At 46.9% G+C, this 19,855-nt stretch overlaps 2 protein-coding genes across 2 annotated transcripts; both read left to right on the forward strand.

Moving 5' to 3' along the window:
* The first annotated feature begins 262 nt into the window (after positions 1-262).
* Positions 263-1,846, forward strand: IL18BP (interleukin 18 binding protein). The gene is made up of 5 exons (XM_068180798.1): positions 263-371; positions 592-654; positions 852-917; positions 1,150-1,279; positions 1,389-1,846. Exons 1-5 carry the CDS (start codon positions 293-295, stop codon positions 1,573-1,575), a joined length of 525 nt encoding a protein of 174 aa, XP_068036899.1. The 5' UTR covers positions 263-292; the 3' UTR covers positions 1,576-1,846.
* Positions 1,847-15,857: 14,011 nt separating this feature from the next.
* EPCIP (exosomal polycystin 1 interacting protein) lies at positions 15,858-18,067 on the forward strand. Its single transcript, XM_068180796.1, is given in 5 exon segments — positions 15,858-17,500; positions 17,502-17,533; positions 17,536-17,606; positions 17,608-17,850; positions 17,852-18,067. Coding segments are annotated over 5 exon segments (657 nt in total). The 5' UTR covers positions 15,858-17,315; the 3' UTR covers positions 17,978-18,067.
* The last annotated feature ends 1,788 nt before the right edge of the window (positions 18,068-19,855 follow it).

The following is a 19,855-nucleotide window of genomic DNA, read 5'->3' on the forward strand; positions in this document are numbered from 1 at the left end:
GAGTGCCTGAGGGATGTGTATCCCCAGATGCAGGCGACACAGAGCACAGGGGGCATGGAGTGCTGGGGACACATATTCAGGGGCCTCGGGACATGGCGACACAGGACCCATCGACACACATCAGCGTCCAGGTGAGGGACCCCGTACAGTGGCGTCGCGCCACGTCGCCGGGGCCTGGGCCGAGGGCGGCTCCCGGTGAGTCACAGCGCTGCCTCGCCCCTCCCCGGGCCGCCTCATAAAGCGCCGCGGTCCCGAGCGCCGCCGCCCCGTGTCTGAGCCGCGGGCTCTCCGTATGTACCGGAGCGGTGGGCGGATAGCCTTGGGGGGCACCAGCCACGACTTGAGTGACCCCGGGAGGAGGATGCTGGGGGGTACGGGATATCCTAGACTCGGGGGGTGCTGGACGGATACGAGGGTACGGGATCGTCGACTTGGGCAGTCCTAGGGGGAGCATGCTGGGGGTACCATGGCCAGCTGGGAGGATGCTGAGACGATGGGACCATCCCAGGTTTAGGAATGCTGGGGGAACCATCCCGAGCTCATGGGGAGCATCCCTGTGTGCCCAGCACTGAGCTCCATTATTGTCTGCAGAGCCCCTGAGAAGCCCTGCCTGGATCCTCCTGCTCTGCTGGAGCCTGGCTGCTTGCTGCACAGGTAAGTGGGGGTTACTGGGGGGCCGGGGAGCCTAAGGTCAAGCCTGGGCTCTATGCCCCTCAAGAGGCCTGTTCAGGGGTCTGGGGATGAGCAGTGCCTCTGTCCCTTTGTGGGACCCTGCCTCCTCACCCACTAAAAAAATGTGCAATCTCAGGGTCACTCTCGACCTCCCACCTCACCCCTCTCTGCTCCCCCAGGTGCCATGGCCTTGCAGCGGCCCAGCATCACCATCCTGCGGATGCCAGCAGAGCTTCCTCACCCAGGTGAGAGACCCTTTGGGCCATGGCAGGGCCTAAGGGTGAGGAGGCTGCAGTGGGGGTCATCTCCTGTGCCAGCCTCCAGCAGACACAAGGTGAATCCTCCACCCACAGCTGAGATTTTGGGGTGCTGATGAGGTGGGGGAATGTTGCCCTTAGGGAGGGGGCTGTGCCTGTGCCTGGAGGCCAGTGGGGACCCTTGCAGCCCCCCTGACCTTCACACCCCCTCCGGCTGCAGGTGAGAGTGTGACTGTGTCATGTGAAGCACTGAGTGAGCTTCCAGAGTTGACGCTGCTCTACTGGCTGGAGAACAGCTTCTTTGTGGAGAGCCTGCACCCGGACGGGGCTGTGCATGAGGGGACAGTGCAGTGAGTATGGGGACAGGGGGCAGTGAAAGCAGGGCAGCCCTGGCTGGGACAAGGTCCCTGGGTCTGCCCAGCTGGAGTGGGCACTGATTGGTCCCCGCTGGGTCCACAGAGAGGAGTTGCAGGGCTCGGGAATGGCCCTGCACCGTGACCTGCACTTCAGCTCCTTTGACAACCGGCACCTGCACACCAACTTCACCTGTGTGGTGCTCAGTCCCCTCGGTGTCGACACCAGGGAGGTGCAATGGCCGTCCCAAGCACTGGCCCCTGTCACTGGGAAGAGTGGGGACCTGAGCTGAGATGGGGGAACAACTCCTGTGCTGGGTGAGCACCCTGCAGTGCAGCTCCCTGCTCTGACAGCCCCACACCACTGCATGCACATGTGGTACCTCCAGGGAGGCTCGTCTCTGTGACCTGCTTTGGGAACTGCATGGCCGCACATGTGCTGGCCCCACTGTGAGTGGGGCTCCTGGTGCCCCAAGCTGAGTCAGGAGCGCTGCCTGGACTGGAACCAGCTCTTCCCATAGCTGGCTCTGGGACCCTAGAGTTTATTAAAGTACATCAAGGCTGCCCAGTGTCACTTGCATCCTGCGGATGGTGCTGCCCAGGGGTGTAGAGGGCACCTGTGGGATGAGGAGGGAGGGAGAGGAGGTAGCCCTGGTGCCCATGAAGGGCAGGATCCATTCCTCACCCCCTTCCTGCCTGGCAAAGGGCTAGAGAGCTACAGTCAGTCTCAGTTCTGCCCAGGGAATACCTGGCACAATGGCTGTGCCCTGCCCTGGAGGAGAGGGTGGGAGGAGAAGCCCTGGGGTGCAGGCACCACGGAAGATGGGGCCATCACATCCCTCTCTGCACCTCAGGGGGTTAGGGCTGTTCCTCAGCATAGCATTGCTGAGTCCCATCTGCTGCTCCATGAGGCAGCCACTGTAACCATCCTGTGCTGGCAAGGCCCCTGCTCTTGTGTCCCAGTCCCCTTCTGGCTCCCACAAGTGCCTGTGGGGGCTGTGACCCCCCTGGGCTGTGGGACAGGCTGGGGAACAGATCCCGAACCCCTTGAGCACCCCCTGGGCTATGGGCATCACACTTCAGGATGCCCAGAATGTGGGAGGGATAGGGATGGGGGGGATGGAGAAGCCTCCCTATGAGCTGCCCTCAGCCGAGGGAGCCACAGGAGCCCCCTGGGGACACCCCAGTCCCACAGTGACTCTTAGGAGCCAGGAGAAGGCAAGCAGTGGAACAGCCACCTGGGCAGGAACCTACCCAAGGCAGCCCTGCACCCCCTAGTCCGGTTAATTGCAGCCTCCATCCCTGGGAGAGCCTCTCACAGACCCCACACACAGCTGCATCCTGACACCACAGCTGCCACTTGGCAAAGGCCCCTGCCAGGCTCAGCCAGTGTCCTGGGGACAGTGGCACTATGGCCAGGCTGAGCTGGGCACAGGTACCTGCCATGCAGGACCCTATGTGGGTATCTCTGTGTCCCCCATCCTGTCCTGCTGTCCCCAGGATACTGGTGGCTCCATCCCCAACCCCTTCTCCTTGCCTGCAGTGTGATGGCAGTAGCACACTCCTCACTGCACAGCATGGCACCCAGCCCTGCCATGCCGTGCCATCTCATGCCATGCTGCGTCTTGCTGTGCCACGCTGTGTCACACTTTGCTGCCCACAGACCCCACTGCAAACCACAGGTCAGAGCAGCTTGGAGATGCGCAAAGCCATGTGCCCATGGCATACCCCTCCACCCCCAACCAAGACTGAGACCTCCCTATCCTGGCAGAGCTGGTGGGACAGGACCATTCCCTGCCACATGTCTCTGTGACCCGGTGGCAGGACAGACTGTCTTGCAGGGACGTCAACTCTCACAAAATCACAGTTGTAGGTGCTGAGCACAGTCGGAAACAGAGCTGGAAGAGGGCAACCTCAAATATCTGGAAAAGTGGAATAAGGACCTCCTTGTCCTCATGGAACAAGTCCTTGGTAGGGACTTGTAGTAGGTCTCCATCATGAAGATGACATCCCAGTTGAAGGGCAACTGCCATTTTCCAGAGGGAGGTGGAAGTGGAGCAGCCAACTTGGATAGGTTGATGGCACTGGAATGCCCCTGTGGACACAGTAGTAGCTAAGAAGGTGGGAGCCATGTCCAACACCATCTCCTTGATGAGGTGGAGGTCTTGCTGGTGTGGGGGGCTACCAGTGGCCAGAGTCCTGGCCAGCAGATGCTACATGGTGGGCAGAGCCACCCTAAGGGAAGTACCCAGATACTGCGGTGCTGTGGACAGGGAAGCAACTGGTTGCTCCGCAAGTGGCTGGGGAGGTGTGGCAGCAGGAGCAAGGTCAGGTCAGAGAGGGTGGTGGGGCCTGGGAGGGGCTGCTGAGAGATGCAGGGCAGACTGGGGAAAGCACCCTAGCTGCATCAGAGGGCAAAGCCCCTCCTCAACACATGTCCCAGCACTGACTCAGACACTGATGCCAGCACCAGCTGAGACCTGCCCTGCTGTGTCACCCACCAGTAGCAACTCCACTGGGATCCCAGCCAGCAGCAGCATGTCCTGAGACTGTGGGTGCATGGATGCAGGGTGCTCCTGACCCGGGATGTGATGCTTGCCCCAATCCCTGTCATGCTGCTGAGGAGAGTGTAGACTGTGGCTCAGGTCAGCAGCAGTACCTCTCCCTGGGTATCCAGGTCTGCACAGCAGGGCACAGCACACTTGGACATTCAGAGACAAAGCAGGGGGACTATGAGGCCAATGCTCATGACACTGGGATGGCAGCCTACAGCTAGGCCCCCAGCCTCACTTCCAAGCCAAATTAAACCCCCAAGACTTTATCACTCCTGTGCTCAGCCACCTCTGACTCCTCCTATGCTGGCAGCAGCGACTTGGCCATGCTCACCCATCACTCCCACATACCAGCAGGGTCCATCAGAAGCAGGGTCCTCCCCAGACAAGGGGCACCATCAGCCAACAGGGAGATGGACACCAGGCAGATATAGAGGAATATCCTTGGGTGATGGGGGGTCAGGGAGATGAGAGTTGGAGGTGCTGGAGATACCGAGGAGGAGGGGTCCTGGGGCTTGCTGGGATGGCACACAAAGGATTTGCTGTAGTGGGGGAAGTGCCAAGAAGACCACACCAGAGAAAATACACCTTGAAGCATCTGTGGCTGTGCTGGAGGTCATGCTGGAACACCTCAAAGTATGTGGCCACGCATAAGCCCCCAACAGAGCAGGTACACTCCTGGAGGCACTGCAGCCATGAAGAAGGCCAAACTAAAGCAGGTATATGCTCAATCCCGGAAAAGTTCAATGTTGGATGAGGCCTGGAGAGCAAACTGGTCCAGTAGAAGGTGTCCCTGCTTAGGGGAGGGGGTTGGAACAAGATGAGCTTTAAGGTCCCTCCCAACCCAAATAATTTTGTGATTCTATGACTTTGTGAACATTTGTGGACATTTTATGGACATTTCATAGGAGTGGTCCATAGACTAAGGGAATGATATGTGTGCATGATAGCTAAGGGTGGGAAGGGGCTGGTGGGTATGGGATACCACAGGACCTGAGCAGGATGTACATGGCATAGGATGGAGAATGTACTGTTTTGGGCAGAGGATAAGTTCCATTTCTTCCCTGGGGCTGTGGGTTGGGTTTTTGCTGGAGGGAGCATTGATAAACCAGGGATGTTTCAGTCAATGCTGAGCATCAAGGCCTTTGGTGCTCCTCATGCTGCCCCATGAGCGAGTAGGGTGGGGGTGTGAAAGGAGTTGAAAAGGGATGTGGCCAGGACATTGGACCCCAACTGACTCCAGGCATATTCCCAATCACAGGTTGTAATGGCCAGCAGTAGAACTGGGGGAGGTTGGTCTGGGGGGTTCACTGTTCAGGGTAGAAACAGGAAAGTTGTACAGACAAGTCCCTGGCTTTAAGCCAGGTGTCATCAACAGAATTTTGAGGTTTTTGATCATGGGATGGTTTAGATGACAACAAGCCTACTGGTGACAAGCCTACTAGGTACACCTGTCTCAGAGGGAAAAGGATCTTTGTGCAGGAGTTAGCAGGGCATGTTGAGTGAGCCTTAAATTGGATTTAAAGGGGGAAGGGGATAAAAACCAGGTCACTTGAGATAAGCCTGGGAGTGGCTTGACACTGTTCGAAGGATGGTGTGTTAGTGAGGTTGTTCAGGCTACCATCTCAGTAAACATAGGAAATGTCTACTTCATTGCAATGAAGCAACAAGAGTGTAAGTGTTACTGATGTGCTAGAAACCATGGAAGCTCCTGAGAATGGTCGCTCAGGAATATGGGCTTCTCTTCCAAAAGGGCATTGGGATTGATAACCCAACTGAAATGCATCTGCCCCAGTACCTGCAGGGTGAGCAGCAAACAGGAGATCCTGGAAGTCATGTTGCAGGAGGAAAACCATGGCATAGTTGCCATCACAAAGACATAGTGGGATGACTGGCACCACTGAAATGGTGCACTGGTTGGTGGTGAACTCTTCAGAAGGGACAGGCAAGGAATGAGAGGTGGTGGGGTAGTCTTGTATGTGAGGGAGTGTTTTGACTGTCTAGAGCTTGATAGTGATGATGCAAGTGTCGAGGGTTGGTGGGTAAGAATTGTGGGTAATGCCAACAGGGCAGATATCCAGGTGGGAGCTGGGTATAGATCACTCAACCAAGGACCAAAAGGCAGACAAAAAGTCTCATGGTGGCCAGCCCTTGTCTTCATGGGGGCTTCAATGCACGAGGATGTCTGCTAAAAATACAATCCAGCACAGAGGAGAGAGTTCAGCAGGTTCCTGGATGTTACTGTACAAGCTGGCTTGTACTGGGCAATTAATTCAGCTATAAATAAGATACCCAGCTGGCTCCATAAAACCAGCCCTTGAGTTGAGTGACAGGAACCTCAACCAATTACGTTCTGTCCTAAGCTGCAGACATCTCCCTGGTCTGAGAGCTGGGCAGTGTAAAAGACCAGACCAATGAGTTATCCAGACTGGGTTTTTCAAATCGCCTTTATAAAGAGGGATTTGAAGAATAAACTTGCTCTTTTGCCACATGGACATCAGGGTATGTGCTGTCCCTGTCTCCAACCACCGACCCCATGAAACACGCGGATTTATTAAACGTAATATGTGGTGACCTCACTGATGTGATCTGACTGAGCCAGATCCCATGGGCACAACAGGAGAACACAGGCTGGTGTGCACGCAGAGCCACCGGAAAAAAATAATGGGAAAGCTGAAGAAATAATCAAAGGGCAAGCATGGAGAGCCGCCAAACCAGCAAAGAGCTGGATGTAACCAGAAGCGTGTGTGTAGAGCCGCCCAAATTATATAGCAACCAGAGCTATTTTACAGCAAAAAGCTACTAAAAAATCCAGATTTCCTTTGTATACACTCCTTTTAAATAGAAGAAAACTCCATTGGAAAACATGGGAGGATCCATCTCTGTGGAAGAACATCCTGTGGTGCAGGAAGGGAGTAACTTTCTAAGGGAATGGGACATAGAATTTGAAGAAGAGAATTTATTAGAAGTAATATTATGAACTAGAAATCAGGGATTGGAACCTACCAAAGAGAATGCATTAAATATACATACATGGACACAGACTGGTAAATATATAATGGATACAGCTTACAAAGATGACAAAAGTGCCATTAAAATCCTAAGACCTTGGAAACTTATATTGAATTTAATAATGCAGATAAAAACCAAGGTGCCTAGTGAGGACTGGATGCCAAGAGAGGCCATGCAGGTCTGAAGAGGTGCCATGTGGAAGACTACACAGCAGCCCAGGCATGTGGCGGGGCGGGGTGGAATGGCCGGACCCCAGCGGGTGGTGAGGGCCTGCGCAGAGACGGTGCCTCAGCATGTGCAGGCAGTGCCCTGGCCAGCGGCACAGCCCCAGAGGGTGGCGGGGGTCTAGCAGGCCATGAGGAATCGCCATGCTGCCATGCCATACTGTGCTTCACTACACAGGTCCACTGGATATGCCCAGAGGTCTGTATCACTATGTTCATTCTCACTGTTAATTCCCATCCTACTGGTATTATTGGACAGTGGAACACACACTGGCCTGACCCTTTGCACATTCAGAGTGGGTGTTTTTACCTCACCAACCAAAAAAGATGGCACCTACCGTCTTTGAGCTAATTGCACAGTTAATCATCAAATGTCATCACAGGTGTTTGCAACCGAATGCCAGAGACCCTTCAAAAACTATTATTCCTACAACACAAGAGCAATTTGAATGGTGTTTTGCTTACTGTACCACCTTGCAAAGTGCTTTGCAAAATTTTTCTGACACCTTGGGAGGCTGTCCTGAAGGGCAAAGGAGCCCAGGAAGGCTGGGTGTGCTGTAAGAAGGAATCTTCAGGGCACAGAAGCAGGCTACACTGAAAAAAGAGCCAGAGGGAGGAGAACTTTGTCTGGAACTCAGAGTGAATAGGAGAGTTTATGACATTTGAAAGAAGGGGCAGCAAGTCAGGAAACCAACAAGGAGGTAATGAGGCAGAGAGAAAACGAGAAGAATGGAAACCCATCTGGCCACTGCTGTAAAAGACAATAAAACAAATGTTTCTATAAATACATTAACCACAAAACGAGGGCTAAGGAGAATCTCCTTTATTGTATGTCTGGGGAAATCTAGAGACAAAGAATGAGGAAAAGTCTCAGGTACCTCGAAAGGTGATGGAGCAAACCATCCTGAGTGCCATAATGTGGCACGTGCAGAACAACGAGGGATCAGGCCCAGCCAACATGGGTTTGTGAAAGACAAGTCCTGCTTGACCAACTTGGCTTCTGTGACAAGATGACCTGCTTGGTGGGTGAGTGAAAGGCTGTGGATGTTGTCTTCCTGGGGCTTAGTAAAGCCATTGACATAATTTCCCACAGCTTTCTCAAGGAAAAGCTTTCAGCTCATGTCTTGGACAGGTGCACTGTTTGCTAGGAAAAAAAAAAAGCCTGGATGTCCAGGCCCTGAATGGCACCCTAACTCCTCCTGACTTTGGCCAAACGTTCTTACCGTGGTACCAGTATTGGCTGTTCCCAGAGGGACCTGGAGCATGTAAAGGCCAGGCATTATTTTTGAAAAAGCAGCAAATACCTTTTCATTTGAATTACAGCAAATCTTAGTCTTTGTTCCTTACATGTGCCCTACTAGAGTGCCTTTGCTCCACAGCACGTTGCCTCATGATTTTTTTAGTGTAGTCCTACTGCATTTCCTTCTGAAGCTGCTTATGAGTTCTTGCAAATAATCTCACTGCTTATTTAGGACAGTTAGTCCCAGGCTAGCAGCAGAAATTCTAGAATTCAGTAGGTACTCTGTTGTGAAAACAGGAATGTAAAGGTGGTGACACAAAGTTGGTGTTTTCCATGCAGATTGTGGAGAAGCATACACAGTGTTTGAACACCTGAGAGCCAGTTGTGCCTCTGCTAAGCTGTGACTGAAAATTTCATAGAGTCACAGAATATCCTGAGTTGGAAGGGACCCACAAGGATCATTGATTCCAATTCCTGGCCCTGCACAGAACACTCCATCAATCCTACCCTGTGCCTGAGAGCATTGTCCAAATGCTTGTTAAGCTCTGGCAGCCTTGAGGCCATGACCACTACCCTGGGGAGCCTGTTCACTGCCCAACCACCCTCTGGGGGAAGAACCTTTTCCTAATATCCAGCCTAACCCTCCCCTGATACATATTCAGGCCATTCCCTCAGGTCCTGTCCCTGGTCACAGAGTGCAGAGATCAGTGCCTGCTCCTCTGCCCCCTCTTGTGAGGAAGCTGCAGACTGCTATGAAGTTTCCCCTCACAGTCTCCTCCAGGCTGAACAAGCCAGATGACCTCAGCCATTTCTCTTACGGCTTTCCAGTTACTCCCTCCAGTTGGCTGAGCAGGCTCTCCAAGTCTGCCTTAAGTTCTGTTTTAAACCTTCACGCAAAGTCCCCAGGAAGCAGGCAGAGCAGAATATGTGCCATGGGGACAGTCATAGGGCTCCCCAGGTGGATGGCCAGCATAGAGCCATGAGGTGAGCAAAGCACCAGAGGTCCTGCTTCTGTCCCTGCACAGCAGGCTATCCAATCCCCTGTGAACACAGGTCACCAGCCAAGCACTCCAGCTCCCCTCCCAGAGTGAGCAGGGAGCTGGCTGGCACATCTAAGCATTTCCAGGCGAGCCCTTTGTTCCTGACAGTGTGGTACAGGTGGCATCAATGGTCGGGGCAGACCTTGGACCACCCTGCTGGCTGGTGGGGGAATGCCATGGAATGCTGGCCCATGAAAACATAAAAGAGCAGCATCGTGTGAGAGAGAAGGCACTGCTGCCCCACTCCCAGCCACAGCTGAGAAGTTCAGCCAAGCAGGAAACTGGGCATGGACAAACCCATCTGCTGGCACCCAGAGAAAGAGTAAGTCACTGTTTTGGCTCTAAAGGAGGGGGGGTAAATAAAAGAGAAACGTTTAATAGCTTGTATATTTATGAATGAGGCTGTTTCTCTCCCTTTCCAGTAACTCTTCCTAGCAGGTATTTGTTTCAAATTTGTTGCTTTATAATGGAGGTGAAGTAACAGATTCAACAAAGTTTGCCTTTCATGTATTGCAATTATTTATACACTATATCTGTATGCCTAAGGTAATAATTAATAGTTCTATGAATAATAACCACAAGGAATGGTGGAGTGATTTTGCTCCATTTTGCAAAGACTCCTTTAGGCAAATCTTAAAAGGGGACAGGAATTTTCATGGGAATTATTCCAGCTGACAGGATTTGAGACATTTTATTCAGTTAAAACTGCCTTGAAAAGAACATTGGAGGAGAAGGCTCAAGGAAAGAGCATCTAAGACCTCTGTTTTATTCTGCCATTTAATTTATAAATAAAGTCAGTGATACTGTAAGGATGAACTAAAGTAAATATACTATCTCTATATAGCTCTGGAGTCTCAATGGCAATGACAACATTCACTATCTGAGTGAACAGAGCTGAGATTTTTGGCCCCAGGCTGCCCTGCTCCAGAGTTTCAGTCTCCAGCTGCTTAGTGACCACTAATATTTCATACCAGTTTTTTGATCATGCAGCTTTCTGCTCTTTTTTTTCCCCCTAATTTAGGATCTGAACAATAGAAAATTAAGTCTACTATAAACTGTAATTTTCAGCATTATGTTTTGGCATTAGGTAATATTTAGTTTCATGTAATGTTTAACTTGAACTTTTGTCCAGGTCACGTTAGAAAGGGTACTGGAAAATAACCAAAATTGCAGTCAAACTTTCTTTCCTAACGTTCACTCAGTGTAAGTGTCCTTGCTCCAGGAAGTAGTTAGTTTGACATAAAAAAAAGAAAATTAAAAAAAGCCTTTAAAAATAAATGTGAGTACTTTAGTGTTGAAGTGTTCACCTTGAGCCACCAAAGGTAGCTCTGGTTTTTGGACAATGCTGACCACCCAAACTTGGGACACCTGGCTTCCCAGAAGGTGTTCCTTTCTCAGGACACATGAATAAACAGGGCTTTGACTGTGCATACCTTACAATTACAAAAGTACTTCTTGTATGAAAATACAGTTGTGTATTTGTGAGCCTGCACATTCATGCTTTATGCATGGATATAGACTTGTGGGTTTTTTTAAATACTTGGACTTGAAATGCCAGGGAGCACAACTCCATCAATCATTCTACCTTACATCTGTGCAAAACAGTTCTCTCCTCCCATGCTGGTTAAAGCTTTATAAATCTTCCTTCTCACTTTTTATTTATGTAAATCCTTATCCTGATGTAATTCAAATGTGAATACCCAGATTCAGTGTGTCTGCCTTCCCAGACAGCATGCACTGTGCACACCTCCAAGCTGGAGTAGCTCCAGGTGTGTTCTGGCAAAGCAAATCTTGCTACTCATCCTGGCCTGCTACTCTTTATTAGGAAAAGTGCAGGCTGCATGTATGAAACACAGCATGAAAATGAAATTCTTGCACATGCCTCCGTTTTGCTCTCTCAGGGTTGGGGATAATCAGGGTGTGACCTGCTGAGGGTGACCATCATCTGGGGGAAAAAAGGAGGTATCACCACTCCCAAGTCTTTGGGAGGAGAAGATTTCCTCCTTTCCCTTGAGTTTTCTCCTATTATTCTGCCTTCCTGCAGTTCCATGTCACAACCTTCCCTGCTGTAACGTTTGCTTCTGCTGTGGATAGAAGCTCTACATAGGATGGACAGGCTTGAGGATTTTACAGAGGTGTTTAGATGAATTGACTCTCCTGGAGTCTGCGTACACCTGAAAGTCAAAATACCCACACAATGAACATTTCAAGGGTCAGTGTGTTGTTCAAGTTCAGTGCTACAGTATTGCCTATTTTATCTTGCATTTTTATCTTGCTGGGAAGGAATTTGTTCCACTACACTTGAGTACTCCACCACTACAACCTAATGCCAGTAGCCCAGGTTTCAGCTGCACAAGCACACACAAATATAATTTTCAAGCTATTGATAACAAGAATGAATCATGCAGTCTGAAAGGCTGTAGAACTTCAGCTTTGATTACAAACTTACAAACTTATTTGCCTCAATTTATTTATGGACTAACTAAATAAGTACAGAATTTGTTTAAGCAAAGAGACGGAAAACAAAATTCCTCTCAGCCATCAGCCCACTTAAGGAATTCCTAAAATTCCCATGGAGTAAAACCAGCAAATCTAGCATTTTGTTTTCCTTAAGGCCACAGTCTCCCTAGAGCTTTCTGATCAGATTATGTATCTAGTCAGATTAGGTTTTTTCAGGGACTGACTCATTGCATTTTTCTGTAATCTTGTATTTTAACACCTGCTCAGTTTAAAATGCCATTTTGATCTAAATTGGATGGGTTTGCTATTCATCCTGTGTACATTACTCAAGATTTAAACTCCTCTTTGCTTAATACACCACTTTCAGATAGGCATATGTTAGGGCAAGTGATGAAAGAGGGGTTTAATTAGTTTTTTTCTGAAGAAAGAATGGAAGATATCAATTTTATAGGCTTGGAACTTCCATTGAATAGGATAAACTTTTCTTGTGACAGTAGCATTCTCAGACAATAGTCAAAGGCTTTTTATTGTTTTGCAGTTTCTTAATACACAGACCTGCAATTAGAGGAAAAAAAAAGTGGAATTATCAAAGCAGATTAAAAAACCCTGAAATTATGCTACTACTAAATAAGCACTGAAAATCTCCTTTAGCAGTCAAAACCTGTGAAGCAAAAGGAACAGGAATGGAACCTTGTGCTAGAAAACTTTTGGGATCCCATGGGTTTCCATGCTGGATGGAAGATACACATGTAAAACCATGCATGGCTGAAACAATCAAACACACAATTTTCTGCTGCTATTTATATCTAGTCTGATTTCTGCTTGAGAGGCCCCCCAATCAGGACAAAAAATGAACAAATTATTTACTACATTTAGATCACTCAAAATAGGTTTTTTTTTTTTTTTCAGAAACAGATTTTTGCTACCAGAAGTAAATATTTCCCTAAAATGATTGGTATTTTTGCTTGTTGCTAAACAGAGAATGCAGCTTCCCTTCTCCCTTCTCTATTGCAGAGATTCCAGCTGCAAAGCAGCAGTGGCCTTACCTCTCCCAGGCCAGCACTGCAGGCTACAGCGACTCAGAGGTAGTTTCTGGGATCTAGTTTTCCGCTAGTTCTTGCATGGAAGGAACAGCTCATTACTGAACAACAAACGCTGGGTTGGATATATACCACATTAATCAGGAACCACAGAAGGAGCAGCATGGGTGGCTCCTCTAGAGAAATGTTTTCCCTTTTCTTTTACCTTTTGTCAAAAAAGGCTTGTAAAGTTAGCAAAAAGCCTGCCCCAGGAGCTCAGTTTTGTTCTCTTTCTGTATATTTTGCCCTGATAAAGAGCTTCCTGACTAGTTGAGGAAGGATTCTCATTCTTTGTTTTGCCTTCATTCCTCCAACCCAGCTCTGGGCTGCAGATGCCTCTCCTACACCCAGTCCCTTATAGAATCACAGGATATTTTGGTTTGGAAAGGACCTTACAGCCCATCTCTTTCCCCTCTCTGCCATATGCAGGGACATCTTCCACTAGATCAGGTTGCTCAAAGCCCTGTCCAGCCTGGCCTTGGACACTCCCAGGGATGTCTACAAGGAAAACAATGGTAGCTTCAGACTTCAGCCACATGAAAATCAAGAAAATTATGCCAATCAGCAATTATCAATCTTGATAATTAACACATTCAGGAAAATTAAGTATCTTTTGATCTCCACCATATCTTACTTCCACCTCCCCATTTCCCAGAAAGCTGTTGCAGTAGCAGAGTTTCTATCAGAGCTCTTCTTGTAATTGCTGAATCTTTACCCTCTGACACTAGAACTGAGGTATCTTCAGTTGAAAGAAATCAAAATCCACACTCCAAAACTTTTCTGAGGTGTTTTAATGTTCTAATTGGCAGGTATCTGCTGGGGAAACATTCTCATTCTTGTTTGAAAAATTTGGATTAACTATCAGTAATTTCCATGGGGTAGCAATATGCTACCACTGCTCAGTGAATTTGGGTGACAGCTTACCTTGGCATAAGAAAAGACCTCTTGGGCGATACAGTCTAATTACTATTCAAGGCAATAACGTGTTCTTATACACAGATTTCTTGCTTCATTCTCACACATTAAGTGCTTGCCACACTGCGATTCTGGGCAGCCAGGTGTGGTGGGGTGGTGGTGAAAGGGCTCAGCAGCTGTTTATCTCCTAGTTTTACTGTCCCCCTGTTTTTTCTACTTCTAATTGTATGTCCCAAACCAAAGCATGTAAAGATGGAAAGGACAGGAATGTAGGCTTTTTCTCTAATTTACCTATGCAGGGGTAGGGTGGGGGAATTTGTAGAAGTTTACCACTGGAACAAAAAGGAAACATTACAATCACAGGGCATAATTTCAAAACACTGTGTAACTTTTAGCTGGCATAATTTCAAAACACTGTGTAACTTTTAGCTGACTGTATGAGACCAACTTAGAACAAATACCATTGCAATTGATTGGAGGGCATGCATCATTTGAACCATGGTTGTCTGGGATATTGTTAGAAATAATACCACCACAGAGAAAGCATGTTGTTAGAATAAACCATCATCTGTTTGGACAAATTTATTTTTTGCTGGATTGGACAAGGAGAGGTATTTACCAAGATGATATTATTTCTGCTGGAGGTCATCTTGCAGCCTGGTAGAGCTCTAGATTCTTTTAATTGAAAGTTTAAACCAGACCTTCAGCAGTAGTCCAAGACCCCTTCTTGGTGCTTCAAAAGTGCATTCCACATTCAGGCTATGGTTCTGTGTTTTAATAAAAATGTATATATTAATCATCTCACTCATAATTTAAAACTTCAATCACTTTTGGAATGCAAATGTGCTACCAGTTTTATTACTCCAGCCACTTTCAAGCATTGGGTAATGTTCAGAGAGTGACCATGGTGGAAAGATGCACCACACACACCATATTCTCCAGTTTTCTGAAATACTTAATCTTTTTAATTTTGGAGATGATGGAGAACAGAACTACAACAGGCAAGAAAATCATCCCATATTTTATTTCATCTTAATGGTAATATTACAAAAACGGGCTCTGTGTATCTCCAAGAGCCCTACTGAAGGCAGTTTTCCCATCCCTAAAAATTAAAGCAAATAATTTTCCAAGCCTTAAGCAGTGGAGACAGCGATGTGGTTTGATTAAGAACCATATAATGCATATTTTTCTGTAGCTGGTTGCTAGCTTAAGAAAAGATGCATTGCAGGTGACTTTGACACTTCACAGACACATAATTGCAACATATATTTCACTTCTTGCATATCCCTCACCAAAGCCGCACAGAAACTAAATCCTGAGAACTGGATAGGAATGTTTCTGATTTGCAGGGAACAGAGAAGAATAGATGTATTTCTGGAGTTTAAATTTCCTGGAATGCCAGATTTAGACTTTTGTTTGGATTCAGATGGATGGACCTCAAATGTTATCAGCTAAGCTAAACCTGATTGTTTGGCAGCAAACCACTAGAGAACTTTAAAGGTTCTCCACTCTTCAGGTACTGAGAAAAATAAAGGAAACAAGAGTTAAAACTAATGAGGATGCATCAAGGTATTTTAGTCTAAAGTTTGATGAGTATTAAGCCCTCAAATGTTAAGTGGAAAAAGTAGTGTCACTCCTTTTGACACAGGTGGGAGTTTGAATCTCTTTTACTTAGTCCAAACTCATGTTGTCAACATTGTCTAGGATTTCTTGCAAATACTACCTCCAACACAGAAAAATCAAAATAATTTAGCTGTGAAACTGTGTTGATATTACAGATTTCTGGTCTATCACAATGGTTAGCTGCTGTTAAGGACTGAGAAAATAACCAGTGTGGAAGTCTAGTAGTAGGATTTACAATGTGATTAAATGCTTAGATAGTGGAAACATTTCTAGCAATAATGATACCGCAACAGGTTCAGCTTGGGTGATTCTGACCTTTGGAGTTAAACATCTGCCAGCACCTGGACTGGAATTTCTGGTATGTTCCACAACATAGATTAAGTATTTAATTAAAAAACTTAAATGTCTGCATCCTTCTGTAATAGTTTGAGAATGGTATTCTCCACTTTAGTACTCCCACTAAAAAGCCTTCCATGCTCCCCTCCCCACACCTCCAACTGGAGGCACAAAAGGCAAAGCTCATGGGTTGAGATAAGAACAGTTTACTAGAAACAGCAATGAGATAAGAAAATGAACAGGAACAGGAATAGGACAAACAAGAACAAGCATATTAATAACAGAAGTCTACAAAACGAGGCATATTGCCATGTTTTCTGAAGTGCTGCAGACAAACATTCTGGATGTGAATCAATCTTTTTAGATGATAAAAGCCTAATTCTATCCAGCATGTGCCCTACTGCTGCTTTCACTAGAACTTGTCATCTTTGGTCAAAATTTGTCTCCCATGCTTCTTGGTGCTGCAAAACAGTTACATCAAATTAGACAAACTTTCCAATATCTTTACAATTTCTGTTAAGAAATTGCACTGTACTTCACTGGCTGTAAATTCATATAATAATATGTCAGGAAAACAGATGCTCCTGGTAAAATTCAACTCCGCTCTGAAAACCAAAGGGCTGGCAACTCAGAATTCAAGAATCCCACCAAACATGCTTCCAACTATTTGAGGTGGCCCATGGCTGGGATGGAAACTTCCTCCGTTGTCATAGGTATGTGTGGAGTTGCTATTTTGCTTTGCCAGGGTAAATGAAGTGGGGACAGAGCAACTGACAAAGCCTGCATCTATCCTTTAGTAGTTGCTGTGCAAGACACAATGGGAGGTGGTCCCTGGTCCTCAAAACTTACAGACTAAGGCTGGAGCAGATGTAGCTTCACATGGATCAAAATCAGGTTTTATCAGCACTTCACATAGCTCAGAAGGATATGTGTTGTGCCCAGCAATACTTCTGCCCTTAACTGCTCTCCCTTCCTCCCTCCCTCTCTCCCTCTTTCCAGTATATTCCACACCAGTTTAAACAAAGGTTATCACAATGTTACTTAGCAATTCAGGTGTAAAACAAAACTATCACTTCTAGCCCTTGTCAGACTGCCTCACTCAGGGAAGTGGACGACAGGGTCCTTTGTCACCCCTGTCTGGGGTTGGAAGCAAAGAAAGCAGAAAGGAGAAACAAGTAGGAATTATCCTGCACAACTCCTCGTCCTGTCCTTACCTCTGCACAGGCCAGGCCAAAGAGCTGTCTGCATAGAGAAGAATGTGTCCAAGCTGTCTTATAAGCAGATGAAACCATTTAGAGCAAAAGAAGAATGAAGAAATAATACCAAAATTTTGTCACAATCACTTTTCTAAATCAGTGTAGTTATGCTTTCCCCTTAATGCAGAACTGCAATATGGCTCTAAATAGATGCGACAGATAATGAGTGAAAAAGCAAAGTAATGTTAACCATTGAGAGATCTTTAGTATAATAAAGAAATTGTTTTTCCTCAGTAGGTAAAGCCAAGTGATCTAAATCACTCAGTAAAAGGAAGAGACACTTGGCACCAGTGCTAATGAAGCCAATAGCCTACCCTGCTTTCTCCATTTGTCTGGCTCTCATTTTGGCCAGATTCTTTGGCATACACATCAGTTTTGTGAGAAGTCAGAAGAACCACATGCTAATTTTCACTAAGGAAAACACAATTCACAACTGCAGCTGTTCTGTGGCTATCCGTGACTGCGATTACTGCCTGGCAAACTTGCAAAACAGTGCTGCCTTCTACCATGGAAAAAATACCTACAACAGCCACCTGACCATCTGGTTCACAGACACCTCTGTGCTGGATATGGTTCTCAACTTGACAAATTGAGGTGTGGGATTTGAAGCTGTTCTTCTGTGGCACCACTCCTCTCCCAATAGAATATTTGGCCATTTGGGGACTTCGAAAGCTCCAGGTAAGCAAAGTCAAGGGACAATTTCCAGAGCAGGGTGTAACTATCTCCAGCAGCAGCAACAATGACAAAGAAGACCTGCCTGAGGTACACAACAAAGACAGGCAAATGCTTGTACATATTTCTTGTCTGGATACCTCACTTTTCAAAGGATATTTCATTGCTGAAGTCATACAGTGTGGAAAATGTCTCTAGTATCATTAAGCATTTTCCCAGCCTGCTGTACTCTGATGTTTTCTCAACTTCAGACAATGAGAGCTATGTTGCAACATTCATTTACTGAGTTATTTAACACAGTCAATAGTGAGAGGCATGGGAGGCTGCTAAGAGTGATAGGATGCCTTTAAGTTTGTCTGGTTTGTCCAGGAGGATGTGTAAGGGGACTGTGAGAGAACTCCACAAGGAGGTGTTTGAAGTAAGAGACTCATCAGATTAATTCAGCAAAGTCTTTCTTAAAGAACAAAGTAAATGCAAAACAACTGTTTTCCAAAGCGTTGTTAGGTGTTTTTATTTTTTTTTTTTTGTTTATATATTCTAGGCTAACAATTAAAATCTGCAGATAAATTTTGTTTTAAGGCTGTGCCTCAACAGAAAAAGGCATAATCATGTAGCTCCCATTGCAGAAGAATCCAAGCCCCCCCTCAGAGAATCACTCAGGTTAGATGGCAGCTCAGCAGGTAAATTCTTGGTTGCTTTGCAAACTGCAAACTACACTCATTACACTCAAGAGATTTACAAAACAGAGGTATTGGACTTTCCTCTGTGAAACAGGTATTTCCCTGCATCTGTCCTTTCTTCCTTATCTCACACTTAATCTTTATTTCCTGATCACAGAATACTCTGGGTTGGAAGGGACCCACAAGGATCAAGTTTAACCCTTAAGTGAATGGCCTATATGGGGATTGAACTCAGTACCTGGGTGTTACTAGCACCTCAGCAACACCTTCAGCACAGTCCCCTGCTGTCAGCTCGACTGCTTCTGGGATCAGACCAGGCAGCTCAGCAGTTGGGTCCTGAAAGCTCCCAAGGACAGAAGTCTGCACAATCTCATTGGGCAACCTGCTCTACTGCCTTGCCGTGTCGTCACTGGCAAGCTTTCTTCCATGTATGAACCTTAGCCTTCCCTTCTCCAGGCTGAGCATGGCCAGTTCCCTCACACTTCTCTCACAATCACATGTGCCAGCCCTTGCCTGTCTTGGTGACTCTCCACTGGACCATGTAAGCTGATCCATATTTTTTTCAGGGAAAGGCTGCCACCTGCATGATGGATATGCTGACACCTGCAATTTCCCCAAATGGAGGGAGCTTCAACTTTTGTGATAATGGCAAATCGCTCAAGTTCTCCCATATGAGAGAGCAGAAATACTCCATACAATGACTCTCATCTGACAAGGGAGGTGAGGCTTCGGGCAGACAATTTTCAGATGTGTTGCATGAGAAAGGTTGTCATCCCCTGAAAAACCTACACCAGGACTATTAAAATAGCCCAAAGTCTGCTCCTTGCCCATGTCTCCAGGTTTTGAATCCTGTGAGATATGACTAAGGCTGGATCCATCCATACAGTACAATGAAGGCTTTGATATAAGAGCCTTGCACTGCCAGCAGTGGATTACATGAAACTGAGATAAAATACAAGAAAACTTCTGCCCAGAGAAGCTGTGTCTGCCCCATCCCTGTGAGTGTCCAAGGCCAGGCTGGGTGGAGCTTTGAGCAACCTGGTCTAGTGGAAGGTGTCCTTGCCCATGGCAGGAGGGATGGAACTGGGTTGTCTTTAAGGGCCCTTCCAACCCAAACCAATCTAGGATTCCATGATTCTCTGTGCACTTAAGGGAATGGCTATCAAGATTCTGAGGAACCAGAGGAATTCTGAGGACGTGAAGCTGCTACAATTTTAAAGAAAGACTATTTCTGTTTTAAATAGTCATATTGATACAACTGTAATAAGTGATGGAGCAGTTTTACTAGAAAACAAAACTTAATTTTTCAGAAGACTTAAATACATGCCCACCCCCCATTACTGTGCCCTTTCCCACTGAAATCAGCAATGTGCTAACAATGGAATTAATGGGGTCTATTTGCACTTGCAAATAGATTTAAGCACACTGGTTATTGCAAGGTGGGTACCAAACTCCATTTAACTCAGCCAGAGAACAATTGAATC

The sequence above is a fragment of the Anomalospiza imberbis genome, chromosome 2, assembly GCF_031753505.1.
Source record: "Anomalospiza imberbis isolate Cuckoo-Finch-1a 21T00152 chromosome 2, ASM3175350v1, whole genome shotgun sequence".
Taxonomy (NCBI): domain Eukaryota; kingdom Metazoa; phylum Chordata; class Aves; order Passeriformes; family Viduidae; genus Anomalospiza; species Anomalospiza imberbis.

Excerpts from the sequence above, each read along its gene's own strand:
- IL18BP (XM_068180798.1), top strand. The coding sequence starts at position 293 with ATGTACCGGAGCGGTGGGCGGATAGCCTTGGGGGGCACCAGCCACGAC. Across the intron at positions 372-591 it reads CGGGAGGAGGATGCTGGGGG|AGCCCCTGAGAAGCCCTGCC; the intron begins GTACGGGATATC and ends TATTGTCTGCAG. Across the intron at positions 918-1,149 it reads AGCAGAGCTTCCTCACCCAG|GTGAGAGTGTGACTGTGTCA; the intron begins GTGAGAGACCCT and ends CTCCGGCTGCAG.